At 43.3% G+C, this 15,717-nt stretch overlaps 1 protein-coding gene across 1 annotated transcript; it reads right to left on the bottom strand.

The window, feature by feature from the left end:
- Positions 1 to 603: 603 nt before the first annotated feature.
- On the bottom strand, positions 604 to 14,403 carry WHAMM (WASP homolog associated with actin, golgi membranes and microtubules). The gene is made up of 10 exons (XM_035336070.1): positions 13,822 to 14,403; positions 11,625 to 11,798; positions 10,173 to 10,323; positions 9,474 to 9,643; positions 8,442 to 8,607; positions 7,278 to 7,465; positions 5,723 to 5,809; positions 5,543 to 5,638; positions 4,720 to 5,188; positions 604 to 1,959 (listed from the first exon to the last, which is right to left on the bottom strand). The coding sequence occupies exons 1-10, from the start codon at positions 14,350 to 14,352 to the stop codon at positions 1,673 to 1,675; spliced, it is 2,319 nt and encodes a 772-aa protein (XP_035191961.1). The 5' UTR covers positions 14,353 to 14,403; the 3' UTR covers positions 604 to 1,672.
- Positions 14,404 to 15,717: the final 1,314 nt, after the last annotated feature.

Below are 15,717 nucleotides of genomic sequence, written 5' to 3'. Positions count from 1 at the left end.
TCAGCTTCATCCTACTGAAGGACGAGATTTTGTCCTTGGTCTGGTTCTATGTGAGAAATTCAGCATGGGGGATGCTGAATTCTGTGCTGTAAAACACCCCTGCCCCTCCCCAGCTCAGTGAGGCCTCCACACCCAACTGTGCTTGGCCTTGGCACATGGCAGCCCTGTGGGCACCAGCTCCCCTCTGCAGGCATCAAGTCAGAGGTGTCTTGTGCTGATAAAGCACGAGCCTGTGCTTCTGCTGCCACTATTGTCTGCTTGGTTTGGTGTCAGTGAAGAGAAAAAAAAAAAAATCTCATTCCCAAAAAATCAGGTGACAAAATGGTAAAAAATTAATCCCCACCTGTTGCTTCTGTCATGAAAATTGCTGCATTTACTAATTAAATAGATCTGTTTACAGTAAAACAGGGATAAGGCACCATATTTGCAAACTTGCTATCAATTTATATTTCATAAATATTTGAGAAAACAAGGGCATTTACATATGCCATTAGCATGACAACATGGCTGCTGTACAGTTGACACTTGTTATCAAAATCCAGAGTACTCTAGTGCAAGTGAATGTTATGTCACAGTACAATCTGAAAATGAGAGCACACTGAATCCACTTCTGTCAGGATATACTTTTATTAAGGGTCAGTATAAATTCCAGAATAAATTGTGAATAATTTTTGTCACTAATTACCCAAAATAGAAAGAGTCTTTAAATGAAATGTGGTTGAATTTTTAAATAGTCAGGTTCCAGGCACACTGCAAATAACTGTAATTTATAAGGCTATCAGGTAATTTAAATTCATCAGAGTAGCTATAAACATGTATTGACACTCTTAGTGGAGAAATGCAGCTCTGTTTTACAGGGCTACATCCAAGAAAATATTATATACAATATTTTGGCTTTCTCCCACACCAACAGTTCATTGCAGCTGCAAATGTATGAAAAACACTTTGCATCTAGAAACACTACATTTAAGCTTCTGACTAAAAAGTAAACTTTTCAGTAATTACTACAGTAATTTTTATCTCAAACTTGATAGTAATTAACCCAATCAACACTGCTAAGCTCCTTTGTAAGCACACATTTTACAACATGAAGATGAGTGGAGTATACAATGTAGTTACTTGAGTGAACTGTTAGACAAGCAACAACTTAAATAAAGTTCTGGGCAACAGAGGTAGGAATGAAAAATTCTGAATTATGCTAAGTGTTATGGTCTGCCTTTACCATCACAGGTTGTGTTATATTTTTGTGTGACAAAACAGATTTTCAGTTTCATTCCTGAAGAGTTTTTGTGATTGTATTACCTACAATGTAGTAACTAAGCTGAATAATGTTATGTTTCACTGTAGTATTTCAGCTGTCTTCTGAAACAGTGAAAATTCTACATACTTGAGCCAGAAATATCTAATAATGCAAATGTATTTTGGACAATAGCATGCAAAAATAAGACTCTCGCAAGCATAATTAGGAGTATGATAACTCATGCAAAAATAAGAATCTGTAGCTCCTGTAGAAAACCACCAGGATCCTTTTACTCTACAGAAAATTTTGCACCATGAGAACACATACACACACACAATCACACTTCTTTCATTTTGAAAGATACATTCTTCTACAGTGTGCAAAATGAGACCAATACTCTTTTCCAGTCAGTAGTCTGTTACTTTAAATTGGTTAGCTGTCCCATTCTCCATTATTCTGATCATTGTTTTCCTCTTCTTCAGATTCAGCAGACACTTTCTTAATTCTCTGGATGGCTGCCTTAATGCTTCTCTCCAGATCATTAGAGGATCCATTACTGACATCTTTCTCAGTATCTCGATTCACTTTTCTTAGTTTAACTCCCTGCCGTATGGCAGAGAGGATGCTATCCTTCACAGAGGCATACGGATTTGACTGTTCCACTTTGCGAAGGTGAACTTCACCACGTTTTAGAGAAGCCAAAACCTCATCCATTGTACCTGCAACAGATAAGTCTATTGTTACCAGAAGAAAGAACAAAATAACCACACTTTAAGAGGTAAAGAACTCTACCCATGTGCTCAGGGTTATTCCTCTCATCTTTACTAGAGACAGGAAAAAGAATGGTCCATTCTGGCATACTCCTACAAGCTTCTGCAATGCCAAGTTCTGGAACTGAAGAGTTGAACCTTTGTATCTTGAATTGAGAATCCAGCACCTCTTCAATATAATACAAGGTTGTGCACTAACAAAAAATCATATACAAAGGAGAATGCTTCTTTTTTGTCATAAATTTATGGGCTTTCAAAAAAAATTACTGAACCAAAAAACCTCTTGTACTTTGTATTAGAAACAATCTACCATTTCTGCTAGTTTGCTCAGATGCCTGCTGAGCCTGTCAATTGCATTTTTGCTCAGTCAATAGAAAAATGAAAGGATCTGAGTAGAAGAGCTTCAAACTACCCCACTGAAGTCAGTGGGAGATAGATCGGTCCCTAAGCAGACAGGCAGGCAACTCTTTTCTGTATGGACTTAAAAATAAGTCCCATTTTACAACACGATTTAAACCTCAGGCTGTGTTTCTGAACTTCATACCATAAAGAACACCATATTAAGAAAGCTTCTACTTGGTCTCTTAATACAAGGTGTAATTTGTGGTTTACTCCTTTTGTTGGATTCTTTGTTGCTAGCTTCAGACTGTCAGTGAGGGAAGGCAGTTTCGCTGGACAGCAGTCAACTCCTACAGCCACAGGTCCAGACCATCTGTGCTTCACAGCTGAAAGTATTTTTGTCATGCGCAGTGCACAGAGGGTTATGAGATTAACATCAAGCACTGAAAATAAAACGTTCCGCTGAATTCTGTGGTACCTTCAGAGTGATAGATATGCCAGAAAAGGATCAAGCAAAGATGCACAAAGTTGTCTTGCAAAGCCTTCCAGTTCGTTAAGTCTTAAACCTATTAATCAAATGGACTGCATGGTAAAAGAGTAGTCAGACTAACAAGTGATAAGAGACACTGCCTTTGGAAAGTATGGTAACACATTAGAGACTATTTTCAGCACCAGAATATGAACCTCTCCTGGCTTTTCATGTGCAAAGACAAGAGAAGCCCATATGTAACACAATGTGTTCACAAAGCTGCTGCAGTATGTTCTTATGGCAATAATTTATTGATTACCATTACAGCAATTAACGTGCTGTTTTTCTTCATAAAATATGTGTATGCAACTTATTGGATCTCTCCAATGAGCAAAAAAAGGATTTTTCTTATCCAAAATTAATGAAACATCAATGCTAGGCTGTGAGTGGTAGTAACTATTAGCTACTATCAAGGCTGTTCCCGTAGCAGTCAGAATACTCTGGTGTACAACTCCTGTTGCTCAAAGGTTTTTATGAGCATCTGTGGTACAGTAATCCCATGGACCTCTCAGCCTGAAGCCAGTACACTGATCCACTGGATGCACAGTGGTTTGTCATGGTAACCTGACTGCATCTCAGCCCTTCAACTGCTTGTACTTCCTCACATCTTGGAAGAACTAAAAATGCTCAACTTTCCTTGGTGTTTCTGCCTGTGGTTTGCCTTTTAACTGAGGGGATACAAAGGCTGCTTAGATGTATTGTGAACAGTCTGAAAAAGAAAAGGAATGTACTACATTTAAAGACCTGCTTCAGTCTAGTATAAGCTCTACTGTGAAAAATTACAATAAAAAATTGCTGCCTTCCAACTTAGATCAATCTGCCTGACATAGTAAGAATATCTGCTTGCTTTAGAGGCAAAAATAAGCCTGTTAGCAGGATGTAACCAGCACAGCCTTGAGAGGCTGCTGAGCTCTATTCTCATTCAAACTACTGCGTTTCAATTGCAGAGTTCAGCCTTCAATTACACCTGCACGATCTTACTAACAAAGCAGAGGTGTAACAGAGCAGAATTTTTTGCCCTAGGAATGCAAGTATGCCAAAGCTATCCATCTGTCTTTCAAATCCAGGTTGAATTCTGCATGAATTCTCTTAAGAAACCTTTATTTAGAAACAAAGCACATGGTAAATGGACACAGGCTGTGCATACCTTAGAAATGCAAGCAGCCCAGCTGCTAGCTCTGTAGTATGGAAATTGCAAACACTAAAGAATAGCCTTAGCAAAATCACAGATTTACCCACAGTAGTCTTCTGACTGGACAAGTGATTAATCCACCATCAAAATGACACATTCATTTCAACTGTTGTAAAATTGTGGCAAGAGTAAGTCTGGTAATAAAGACTGCTTCTCATCAGCATGAGTAACATAAATCCCCTCTCTCCCTGGAATTTCCTCTGACACCTTTCTACCTATTACACCAGTGGGATCATGAGAAATACAGGTCTTGAATTAAGATCTCCACACAACTAGTAGTGCTGTTGTTAAGTATGATTTAATCTAACTTGTAAGGCTTTACAGACAGAGAATTAAATTCAAGTTCAAATGTGGTAAAAGATTGACTGGAATGTCCAACTCGACAGCATTTCCCAAAACCACTGAGTGACACGGTCTGGAAGTCAGGACCCTGGTGAAGCACACCAAATTGGATCAACAAATCAGTTACTCATTCAGGATCCTGAGTAACAGTCAGTGTTATTTTATGTGGTCTCAAACTAAGCTTTCAAATGGCTTCATTCTCTTGAGCAAGAGTGCACACTACTACTGGCCAGAAACAGAGGGAGGGAAAACTGAAAAATACAAACAATGAAAAATGAGAAACACCAGTCAATGTGAGCCTACTTACCTATGCAATTATTTATAGACCTCATGGCTGAGTCATCCTGTTTGTGCAGTGCAGAGCTTTCTGCAGTGCCATCAGCTCTAAGGGGAAGGGGCTTGTCCTCTACTGGAGATCGTGTCTTTAAATGGAGAGGTAAGGGAGGAGGTGGGGGGGGAGGTGGTAGAGGTGGCGGTGGTGGAGGTGGTGGAGGGGAGGACAGAGAGACCACCAACTCTTCACTGTCTTTTTGTTGTTTTGATTCACCAGCAGTTACAAGAATCTGGCCAGGTGTATCTGCTGGAATATTCTCCTGCAGAGTTTCTGATGCTTTGGTTTCTACTATCAGCAAGCTCTTTGGCTGCTCTGGTGCTGGTCTTGTTCTTGGTGAAGGTGCAGGGCACGGTACTGCAGCCTGTTGGGTGACGCTTTGTGGCAATCTGGGACTCAGAGGTTGTGGACGAGATGTTTTCAGCACAACATGAGCTGGACACTTCTAAAAAATAAATTGTAAAGCAAAGAGTCACATCTCCATTGGCTTGGCCAAAACAGCATCCCCAAAGAGAGAAAAAGCCACAGAGCACAAACCTGTACCACTCAAGGAGAACACTAACCACATTTAAAGGAACATAAAGGTATTTCTTTCAAAGTCATTTCCTCATTTCTATTCTTTGCAGCAGGCTCTGCACCTGGAAGCTACTTCCTTAGTGGACCAAATCCTCATTACACACAATCCTTTCAGGCTACTGAAGCAGTGGTCTCCGATTTGGATCATGCTCACTTGTGAGCTATGGCTACTTTCTGATGTGTTCTGACACCATTTAGGACTACTGCGGTTCACATTACTTACCTCCCTGAATGTCTTCAGCCTCTCCAGTGTTTTCTGACGTTCCTGGCTTATCCAAGCTTTTTTCTTTTTCTCCTCCTCTTTTTGCTTGTCTCTTTTCTGCATTAAAACACAAGTAAGTGAGCATTTACGTGTGAAAACAAGCAGCTGCCAGATTCTCCAAGGCTGCTATTTAGTACTCACTATCTGTATGCTGTGATGCTGCAGGAAGCGTTTCTTGCTCTCTTCTGCCTGTTGCAGTCTCTGTCGATGGTTTGCTTCACATTGATCCTGGTACAACAAAATAATCCATGCAGTGCTTGGTCATTTCACGTTCACCATGTGCCATCTGTGCCACTAACTCCCATGCACAAGCCACTAACGATGACCAAGGCCAAGTGCTTGGCTGTGCCATGAAGGATGGCTAAGCTCAACAGGTGGCAGATGTGAGACCCTGAAGGTGATTTACGTGGGACTCCTTCATGGCTAAAGCCAATGAGATTTTTTTAATCCTAACTAATGATAGTTTTATTCATGCTCCAGAGGGAGTATACCCAGATCTTAACAGATTCCTCTGTCTTACATTTAGATTTTAAAAAAAAGAAAAAAAAAAAAGGCAGCAACAAACTGAAGAAATTTCACCCAAGCACTACCTACAGGGATGGGGCACTAAGACATGAGAAAGAAGGCAAGAAGGAAGTTAGAAGGGCACCGAACAAATATAGGGATACTTTCCCTCTGTCCGTTATTTGCCATAACTCCTACATACAAAGGCGAGGGAAGCAAAGGTATGTGAAGCACAACAAATGCCTAACGGGTACATTTAGTTAGTAACAAAGTGCCTCAGAGAAACTGCAGGCTTCTGTATTTTCTCCAGGAGTCGCTATTTGTCACTGTACAGAGGGGAATTATCCACATGGCTGTGTAAGCATTTGCAAATCATCTGGCATTCGGCTGTAGTGTTATGTAACCAATAGACAGCAATTAAGTGAATGAAAACAGAAGCAAAGGAAGTGTCTGCCAAGGAAGCAGTTGCAAGCAAGAGACAATGATCATTCACAAAGCATTTCCAGTGTCATTCCCACTTTGTCCGGGCTAGCAAGGGGCAAATGGCCAGACAGACTTGAGCTTAAACTCTGCTCTCTGCCTCAGCAAAACTGTGCATGTATAACGTAAGCCCAGCTCACTGGGAAGGTTCATGAGAGTCAACTGTGATCTCAACCTGTCTTCCTACTGTTCTGCTTCAAATGGGAAAAAAGGGAAGAAAAAAAAAAAAAAAAAGCCTTTTGCACAGAACTGAGAGGCTGGAAAGGGAATTGAAGTAGTCAGATCTCCCCTTCCCTCCCATTCAAAAGTAATGTAAGCATCGCTGTGTGGGTTGTTCTGTCAGTGCAGCTTCCTTCATTGCAGGCCAGGTTTTCTCCTGTGCTGCAGCTGCTTTGTGAAAGGCTGCCAGGACAAAGCTCCAGCTGGCCACAGCAGGGCTCTGCATGAGGATTAGCTGATAGGGGAACACCTCCTGGGTCACCCACATATGTCTGTGCTCTCGATACACTTGAGAGGCACTCGCACCACACAGTGGAGAGTAAAGTAGGCTTAAAATCACATTACCCCTCTTTCTGTTTAGGAGGCCTTGGCACCACATCACTTATTGTCTTGTACACTCCACCCAAACCCCTGTTGATTCCTGTCCATCCCTCGTGAGTCAACACTCATGACATCAGCTACAGAAAATGCACATCTCCAGGACTGCATTTACTTTTTTGTTCCTGAGGTAGGCTCTCCTCGCACAGACAGTCCCACGCTTTGTCTCCAACTGCTTAATCTTCTGCCTCAGCATCGTCATTTCTGACAAGTTAGCGTAATGTTGTTCCATTGTCTGTTCAATGACCTTGAGCTCCTCAGGATTTTCACATGTATCATAGTAAACAACTTCATCCTGTTTCTCTAAAAAGGCATTTGGCATTTTTTTAAAAACCCAAAAATTGCCACAGTTATTTAAACATTTAAAGAATTAATGACATTTTAAAAGCCACTGAAGGCAGTAAGTTAGTTATTAGAAAGTGTAATGCTCCAGAGCCGAGCTTGGTCCTTCAAAGTCTTACGCAAACACGTCATGTTACTCACAGGGGTGCTTTGCAGGATCAAATGTATGTTCTTAGCATTTGCTTTTATTTAGCTTCCTCTTTCAAATGTCTCTCTGTGCTTTAACTCCTACCTTCACCAACTGGAGTTTTCCTGGAAAACTGAAGACTGTTCTAATCAACACTGGGTGACTTATTTTATTATTTACCAGGTTTTAATTATGCAACAAGCAGGAGTGATGTTTACCTCAGGGCGTCCACAGTAATAGAGAATTCATAGAGCACAAATAAACATAAACAAGACTGATGCCTATTTTTGTCATAAATGTTATGAAGAGACACTTAAACGGGAATATAAGCAGCACTCAAGTAACATCAAACTATAATCACTTCTTTTTGTCATTACAGAAGTATTTCACCATTTCTACATGTTAAATTACAACAAAACTGTGATGAAATCAGGACCCATTACAGCAGGTCACAATTTCCACAGTTTCTATACAAAGATCCTGTAAATACACAATCAGTAAATATTTGCAATGGAAGTTACTCCACATGCCAAACCAGTGAGTGCATGCATTTATCACAGCTGCTGTCAAGATGAGCTATCAGTACAGCTTTCTTTTTGAAAACTTGCGTTATCAATTAAGTGTCCGAAGGCCAAATAAGAGATGCTACAGCACCTATGTTTTCCAGTGATGCTTTCTACTAGTGAGACTTAAATAAGAAAAATCTTTTTTTTTAATTTATTATTTTATTTTAATATATTATACGAAGGCAGCTGTCATACCACCACTCCGGAGTTTTGGACATGCCCGTAAGTATTTCTTTATTCTTACCTTTGATCTGCCTCCTTAAAGCATCCAACTGTACAATGAGCAGCATCTCTTCATGTTTCAATACCTCAAGCTGTACATTATATAATTCTAGTTGGGTTTCATAATAATGTATTTCTAGCTCCTCCACCACAGTTAGATTCTCTTCTTTTTCATCAAGATTCTCCATCTGTACAGCCCCAAATAGAAAATAAAATGCATTAATAACAAAATAAGCACACGGGAAACAAGCACACATGCATGAGTTAATCTACACAGACACCCAAGTATCTGCACAGAGCCTGGCCTAACTGGTAGCTGCTTAGGTGCTTTGGTAGGGAAATAACATAACATTAGAAAAGGATTGGAGCAGAACTCCAAGGAGCAGTCTCATTAGCCTAAAGTTGTAATTTTATCTTAAGTCCACCACAAAAGACTTCATTATAATCTGCACAAATAACATTACTACTACTCTTGGAAAATAAAAATCAGGTATTTCTAGCAGCAGTTAGATAGCATCAAATAGAAAAGATCAGAAAATTAAAATTAATAAATATTTCAATTTTGAAGTGTCCACTGAAGATAATAGCTGCTCTTTATCTCCCTAGAACTAACAATTTTAAAGGTTAGTGCCATAAATGCTAACATGATACTTGAAATGTAATCATTTATCTTAACCTTTCCTAAATGTCTTCATGTGTGCAGGAGCAATTTAAAAAAAAAATGGAAACAAGCATTTTTTAATAACTTAAAACCATGCTGAAAATCATCTAGTTCAAGCTGCTTGCTTGTTAAATTAAAAATTGATTTTTTTTCCCTAAACTGTGCAGAAACACTAGGTGGTTATATTTTTAATTTTGAAGTATTTATGCATATTTGGGTCAGCTCTGCAACACTGTAAAATGCTATGCATAGAATGCAGGTGCTTTGCTGAAAGAGGCCTTCCTCAGCACTTTCATAGCCAAGGAGTTCAAAAGTCCCCCATGACTACTTTGGTAGATTTTGATCAGCCTTTCACAAAACGTTGACAGAAAAGGAGGCTTTGCAGGGTCTTACGTTTTTCTGAATGGCAGCTCTCTTCTGCTTCACGCATAATTCCCTTGCCCTCAGATGCTGAAGGGTTTCTTTAGCTAACATACATTTCAGGTTTTCTAGTCGTGGCAAAGCTGATGCCCAGGTGGCTTTACCAAATCTTTCCTGATCTTGTTCCATCTGTTTCTGCATTGCTGCAGATTAAAACATTGCAATAAGATGAGAGAAATGCAGTAAACGAATAATACTAGTGCGTTTCTACTATAGCTGCAATAGTAAAAATTTTGATACTGCTAAACAATTTATGAATCTTCTTTGGAAATTACAAGAATAAAAGATTGAATTTATGATTTTGTATATGTAAGCAAAATGCTTCATTGTACCACAGACATGCCCTAAGAGTTACACAGTGATCTACTGAGTTAACACACTGAAATCCTTGATGCTTGTACATGAAGGGTTAAAAGTCTGCATGTTTTTTGTTTAGAGATTTGCAGGTGTTAAGTCTCAGTCCTTGATAATGTTTGTGTGCAAGCAAAATGCAAGGTGTAAATCAAAGTGGTTAAATGTAAATCTTTGGTGAATAAAATGTTTCTTTATTAGGCTGGACACTCACCCTAACGTGAGGGTCTGCCAAGAGAGACTAGCAAAGGTGCTAAGAAGAGCTCCCAGTACCCTAAATCAAGTATTTAGGAAACCTTTTGTGTAAATCATTCTGATTACCTGCCAGAGCCTTTACAGTTTCCTTGAAGTAGTTCACAGTTATATCCTGAATGGAGCACACAGCATTCTCAGCTCGCTTAGTCCATTCTTCAGCATCTTTCTGCAAAGCTGCTACTCTTTTAGGCCCCAAATTATCATACTGCAAAGATTTCTGCAAGGAGACAGGATTCTCAGTTATCAGCTGGTTACCATAGTGGTGCAGCCCACATTATGCTGCGCTGACAGACAATTCAAGCAAGGCACAGCTCAGTGGCAAACATGACCTTCCTCTCACCTGCCACAAAGTGAATCACTGCTCATGCTTGTGCATTACCTGTTCCTCATTCTCTGGTTAACTCAGAACCTTTGCTCCCTAATCATGACTTTAACATTCACTTTCGATTAGTGAATTGGGTTATTTAAGAAAAATACTTCTTAAAATATTTTTAAACTACCATCTTAAAAATCATGACCAACAGAAGCGTTTTAGTTGTTACTAAAAGTAACCCAGAAACACTCTTCTACGTGCAATGTTCTCTTCTATTTTTCCCCCACGTGTTGACAGCACTTCACACTGTCAGGTTTTCCAGCTTGGCAGACTTTCACATGGGAACAGGGATAAAGAAAAGAAACATAAGAGTATTTTCAAGTCCAAAGAGAGCACATGGGTACAAGACTAGTATTCAAATCCTTCATTAAGAAAAAAAAAAAAAAAAAAAAAGATTTCACGAGCCTAAGCACCCCTTTGAATTATTTATACAGAAGCCAACTTTGTGTTTCATCCATTCCAATTTTCATTTTACAGCATACTTACAACAGTTCAGCTCTTTTCTGGAACATTAACAGCTCATTTAAATTTGAACACACCATTTAAGAAAAAATCAAAATAGTAGATGTCTCTCTTTTCCAGGGATATCAGTATGTGTTCCCACTTTAAGATGCACATAAAATCAAATTAACAAAGTGGCAAGTTTGAGTCTGTACTTCTAAGAGGCTGTAGCAGCAATAGAGAACTGCTTTGGGCAGTAAGGTCTCCTCTGCCTTCTGTTCTACTACCACAGCTGAGGTAACGTGGTGTCCCAGCACTAGGGGGATGGCATTCTCAATGTCACAAACTAATCCCGCTGAACAAAGGCTACTTAGATCTCTGTAAATTCAGCTCACCAAAGAATAATCCACAGACAGGTGGGAAAGTTTTCCTTTAAAGTCCTCAAAATACAGGAAAGGGGAACACTGGTGGAATATGGCTGCACTTCTGTTCAAGTCAATACCACGGACTCAGAGATCCCCTGAGAGTGGTCCTGCCCTAACTCTGAATTTCTCTGCCATGTTTGGTGGATTTGCAGAAGGGGGGAGGGGGAGTAGGTGAAGACAAAACTAGAGAATGTTAAATGATTTGAGTCTAAACTGCTCCAAGAGCAGCCAATGCCCCGCTATGTAACTTGGCCTTTCACTTGATAAGGGCAGACCCACCAGGATTTCCAGTTTGTACAGTGTCGCCAGTTCTCGCATATCTCTGAAGGGCTGCAGCAAATACTGGTAGAACTGCGTCGCCATGGTTACCAAATCCTGATAAGCTTCGTCTTCTTCTTCATAAACCTTCATCAAAGCCACCATTGTGTCAGTACTTTCATGCTGCTGGAGAACCTAGGGGGATAAAAGGTAAATAAGAGTTGGCTGGTTTGCATTTGTGTGTGCTGACTGCCGATGAGCTTCGGTGGACAGAACCTGCCGTTTATCTCTGGATGGAATAGGCAAGGCTTCCCCGTGCGCCAGGCAGTCAGCAGCCACCCCCAGCAGGAAATATCATCACCACCACACTCTTAAGGGCGCTAATTGCTGCATGTTGCATTAGGAGACTGCAAGGAACATCAGGCAGGTCAGGAATTCCAGTAGCTGCATACAGGTGACTTGGTCACTGCTTTTTGGAAACACAAATGGTAAATGGGAATTCTGTGTACTGGAAGGACAAGGAAAGCATTCTTTAACTAGTTTTTGCATCTCTTCCACAAAAACTAAATGCCTGCTAATGAGTTTCTGGATCCCAAATTTCAGATTTGACAATGAAAACATCAGACGGCCATCTAAAAATAAGAATTCAGAACCAGAATCCTACTCCTAATATAGCCTGCAGTTAAGTTCCTTTATCATTTGCACAATTTGTGATAGCTTTCTCTAATCTCAGTCCTAGCAATATTACTTTGTAACCTGTAATTCTTCCCCATCTGAGATCTTTATCTGCTCCTTTGACAAAAATGAAGTTGGGAGCTTCCCCTCAATTACTTGTGTTTACTGGCACCAATCAAAGCTTCAAAAACTCTTCTTCGACAGCAGCTGCCAGAGACCATGGCGCACTCTACACACCAGGACACGGTGAGCCAGCTGGAGGAGCACAGCTGAGCTCCGCTGAGGAACACATACCTTCCTGAAAGGACACTGCGTGCTCTATGGCTCCTTACAGGAATGGAACAGGGGGTGCTTGGTGCTACAAGTGGGGGGAAAAAGCCTCAGAAGCACGGGCTTGATTGTGTCTTAACTGAAAAGCACTGGAATTAACCTATCACCTTTGCTCTTACCCACTGGGTCTAGGTAAGAAAGATCACAGCAGCGAAAGTCCCAGCTGCAGTGGAATCTCCCCAGGAAGGTCTCTGGAAGTAAACTCAAGTGCACTGCCTGCCCACCCTCTCTCCAGGCCCAGCACCGTGGAACACAAGGATATGAACTGCAGCGTTTCTGGTAATTCCTAAAGTCCTGTGGCCCCTTACACATTTCAGGGGCCCACGGTAGCTCACAGCCCTAGGGCTCACCTGTAGCAATTTAACACACACAGCGCCAATGCCTAACAGAAACACCGTGGTTCACTTGCTGGTTCCCTTAGTCCAGCAAGCAGTGAGGGTCATGCTGCTCCTGGAGGATGTTTATTGCATACAGAGGGAAATTATTTGTGAAATTCACGTCACCTCCTGGGAAAGGAGGAGCTTATGGTACCAAAGGAAGAAAGGGCTAACAGTTAGTTCATAAAACCATCAGGCCAGACTTTGACACTTAAGAGCTCTGACCACAAAACACCTATCTGGCACAGGCCCACAACTTAGCTTGGTTTTAATGAAGACCTTGACCAAGAAGCCCCTAGTGAAAGGCATCACTGCAAAGAGGCTGACACCTTCATAAAGAGGTTAGAGAACTATCATGATTGTACTTTCACTTCTGGTTGTCATTCCACTCAGTGCACAACACCACTGGATATTTTTAGCAACATGTTCTTGTCAGAGCACTTGCAGCTTAAGCAAGCCCCCAATGTCTTACACTCACTGCCGGCTGAGCTGGGTTACTCCCCACTTAACAAAGCCGGGCTTGCACCGAGTGAGGACTCCGTACTTGAGAGCGCTGCTTTAGTGGTTCCTGGTCACCAGAAGTGTTTGTGTAAGCACTCAGCTGAGCGCTGGGCAGGCTCAGGGGCAGGACGACAGTACAGACACCCCCTTCGCTCCCTCCCACCACCCCAACCTGAGCCAGAGCACCCAAAGCTCCTCCAGATGGGCCCCATGCCCAACCCCAAGGCTCCACCACTGGGGTACGAGCAGCGGCGAGCCCCGCTCGGGGCCACCCTGTGCCTGGAGGCAGCAGCTCCGCAGCCCCCAGCCTCTTCCCACCCCCGGGGGGGCCGTACCCGCCGCAGGGCCTCCTTGGCCCGGGCCAGGTGCCCTCGCAGGGCCCTCCCGCGGAGCTCGCGGAGGCTCTCGAAGTACTCCTCGTCGCGGGGCCGCTCGGCGGCGAAGAGGGCGTCCAGCAGCACGCCGCCGCCGCACAGCTCCAGGGCCCAGCCCAGGTAGCGCTCCAGCGCCCGGCACAGCTCCTGCGCCTCCGCCTCGCCCGGCGCCGGGGCGCCGCCGGGGAACAGCACGGCCCAGAGCCCGCCGGAGGAGCAGGGCAGGGCGGGGAAGGCGGGCTCCAGGCGCGGGCACACGGCCGCCAGCTGCCGGTGGACGCCGCGCAGGGCCGGCGCCGAGAAGAGCCCGGCCCAACTCCGCGGGGCTTCCTCCGCCGCCTCCGCCCGGCCGTGGCAGGTGACAGCGAACGCGTCCTCCGCGGCGTTCCAGCCCACCAGGAAGCGGAGCCGCGGCGGTGGCTGCGGCGGGGCGAAGGCGGTGTCCCGCACGGCCACCCAGCCCTCCAGGCTGTCCGCCGCGGGCTCCGCCATGGCGCCGCGGGACCGGCCGGAACCCGGCCCCCGCCGCCTTAACCGGGGGCGGTGCACAGCGCGCCGCTCCCATTGGTGGGGCGCCGAGAGGGGGCGGGGACTACGGGGGTGGGCGGGGGCTACGCGCGGTGGGTGGGGCCTCGACGGGGGTGGGCGGGGCGAGCAGCACCCAGCGCCGCGGGGTGGAAATAAATAAATAATGGCGGGCGAAGGGCTGGGGAGTGGGGGCTGAGGGATGGGTGTGTGTGAGGGCGTGGCGTGTGGAAAAAAACACATGGAATCGCTAAGGTTGGAAAAGAACTTAAAGATTATCAAGTCCAACCGACCCCCTACCACTAATATCACCCACTAAACCATGTCCCTAGCAGCACATCCAACCTTTCCTTGAACACCACTAAGGATGGTGACTCCACCACCTCCCTGGGCAACCCGTCCCAATGCTCTGACTACTCTATTATTTTTATTAAATATTTATTATAATTTAAAATATTTAACATTTATTTTATTATTTTATTTATTATTTAATATTTATATTATTTAATACTAATTGTTATTATTTAATATTATTTTACTATTATTTTATTAAATAAAAAAAAAAGTTGTTTTTTTCGTGAAGAGCAGCGGGCAGAGCACACCAGCCAAGTGTGAGGCAGTACCGTCGCCTTCTCTCAGGGAAAGTGGCACCAGGTGCACCTCAGGGGCCGCCGCCATCTTCCTGTGCCCCTGTGGTGTCAGTTGCTCCCTGCCCTGGCCACAGCCACAGAAAGCCGCCGTGTGCCAGCAGTCTCCTTTCTCTGCAGCCACCACCCCGTAACTCTCGCTTCTTTTCTTCACCAGCACAACCCCACACTCCTTCCATGAGGTGCAAAATGGAGGCGCCCAGAGGCTGAGGCCTCACACTGCCTCCCCGCAATGAGGCTGCCCTGGGCAGGCTCCCTGCTCCTGTGCAGGCTAGCAGCTCTGGGGGTTTGTCTAAATCCAAAATCCCCCTCAAGGGGACCATCACCTCTTTTTTTTGAGGAAAGGGCCTCAGACGGGAGTGGGAAGTGAAGCGGCTTTTTGTCTAGCACATCTATCTCATTACGGCATTGCGTGCAAGGCTGAATTTAATTTACGGTAAACAAAATGCTACGTTCTAGTCTTTGGAAGTAAAGCTGACAGTACTAATTTTTCAACAGATGAAGGCCTGTGAGATTTTGTAGATTAACATCACAGAGGCATAAATAAGTTCCCATCCAAAAAATTAATAAAATCTGTATGACAGCATAAATGTTAACATTCCTGCAAAGGTGACATTAGTTACGTGAAAACATTATTTCTGCTCTGATCTCACAGATGATAGAGGCAATGTCAGCAGTAATGAGA

This window comes from Oxyura jamaicensis, chromosome 10, assembly GCF_011077185.1.
Source record: "Oxyura jamaicensis isolate SHBP4307 breed ruddy duck chromosome 10, BPBGC_Ojam_1.0, whole genome shotgun sequence".
Taxonomy (NCBI): Eukaryota; Metazoa; Chordata; class Aves; order Anseriformes; family Anatidae; genus Oxyura; species Oxyura jamaicensis.
This window is presented reverse-complemented; position numbering and strand designations above follow the sequence as displayed.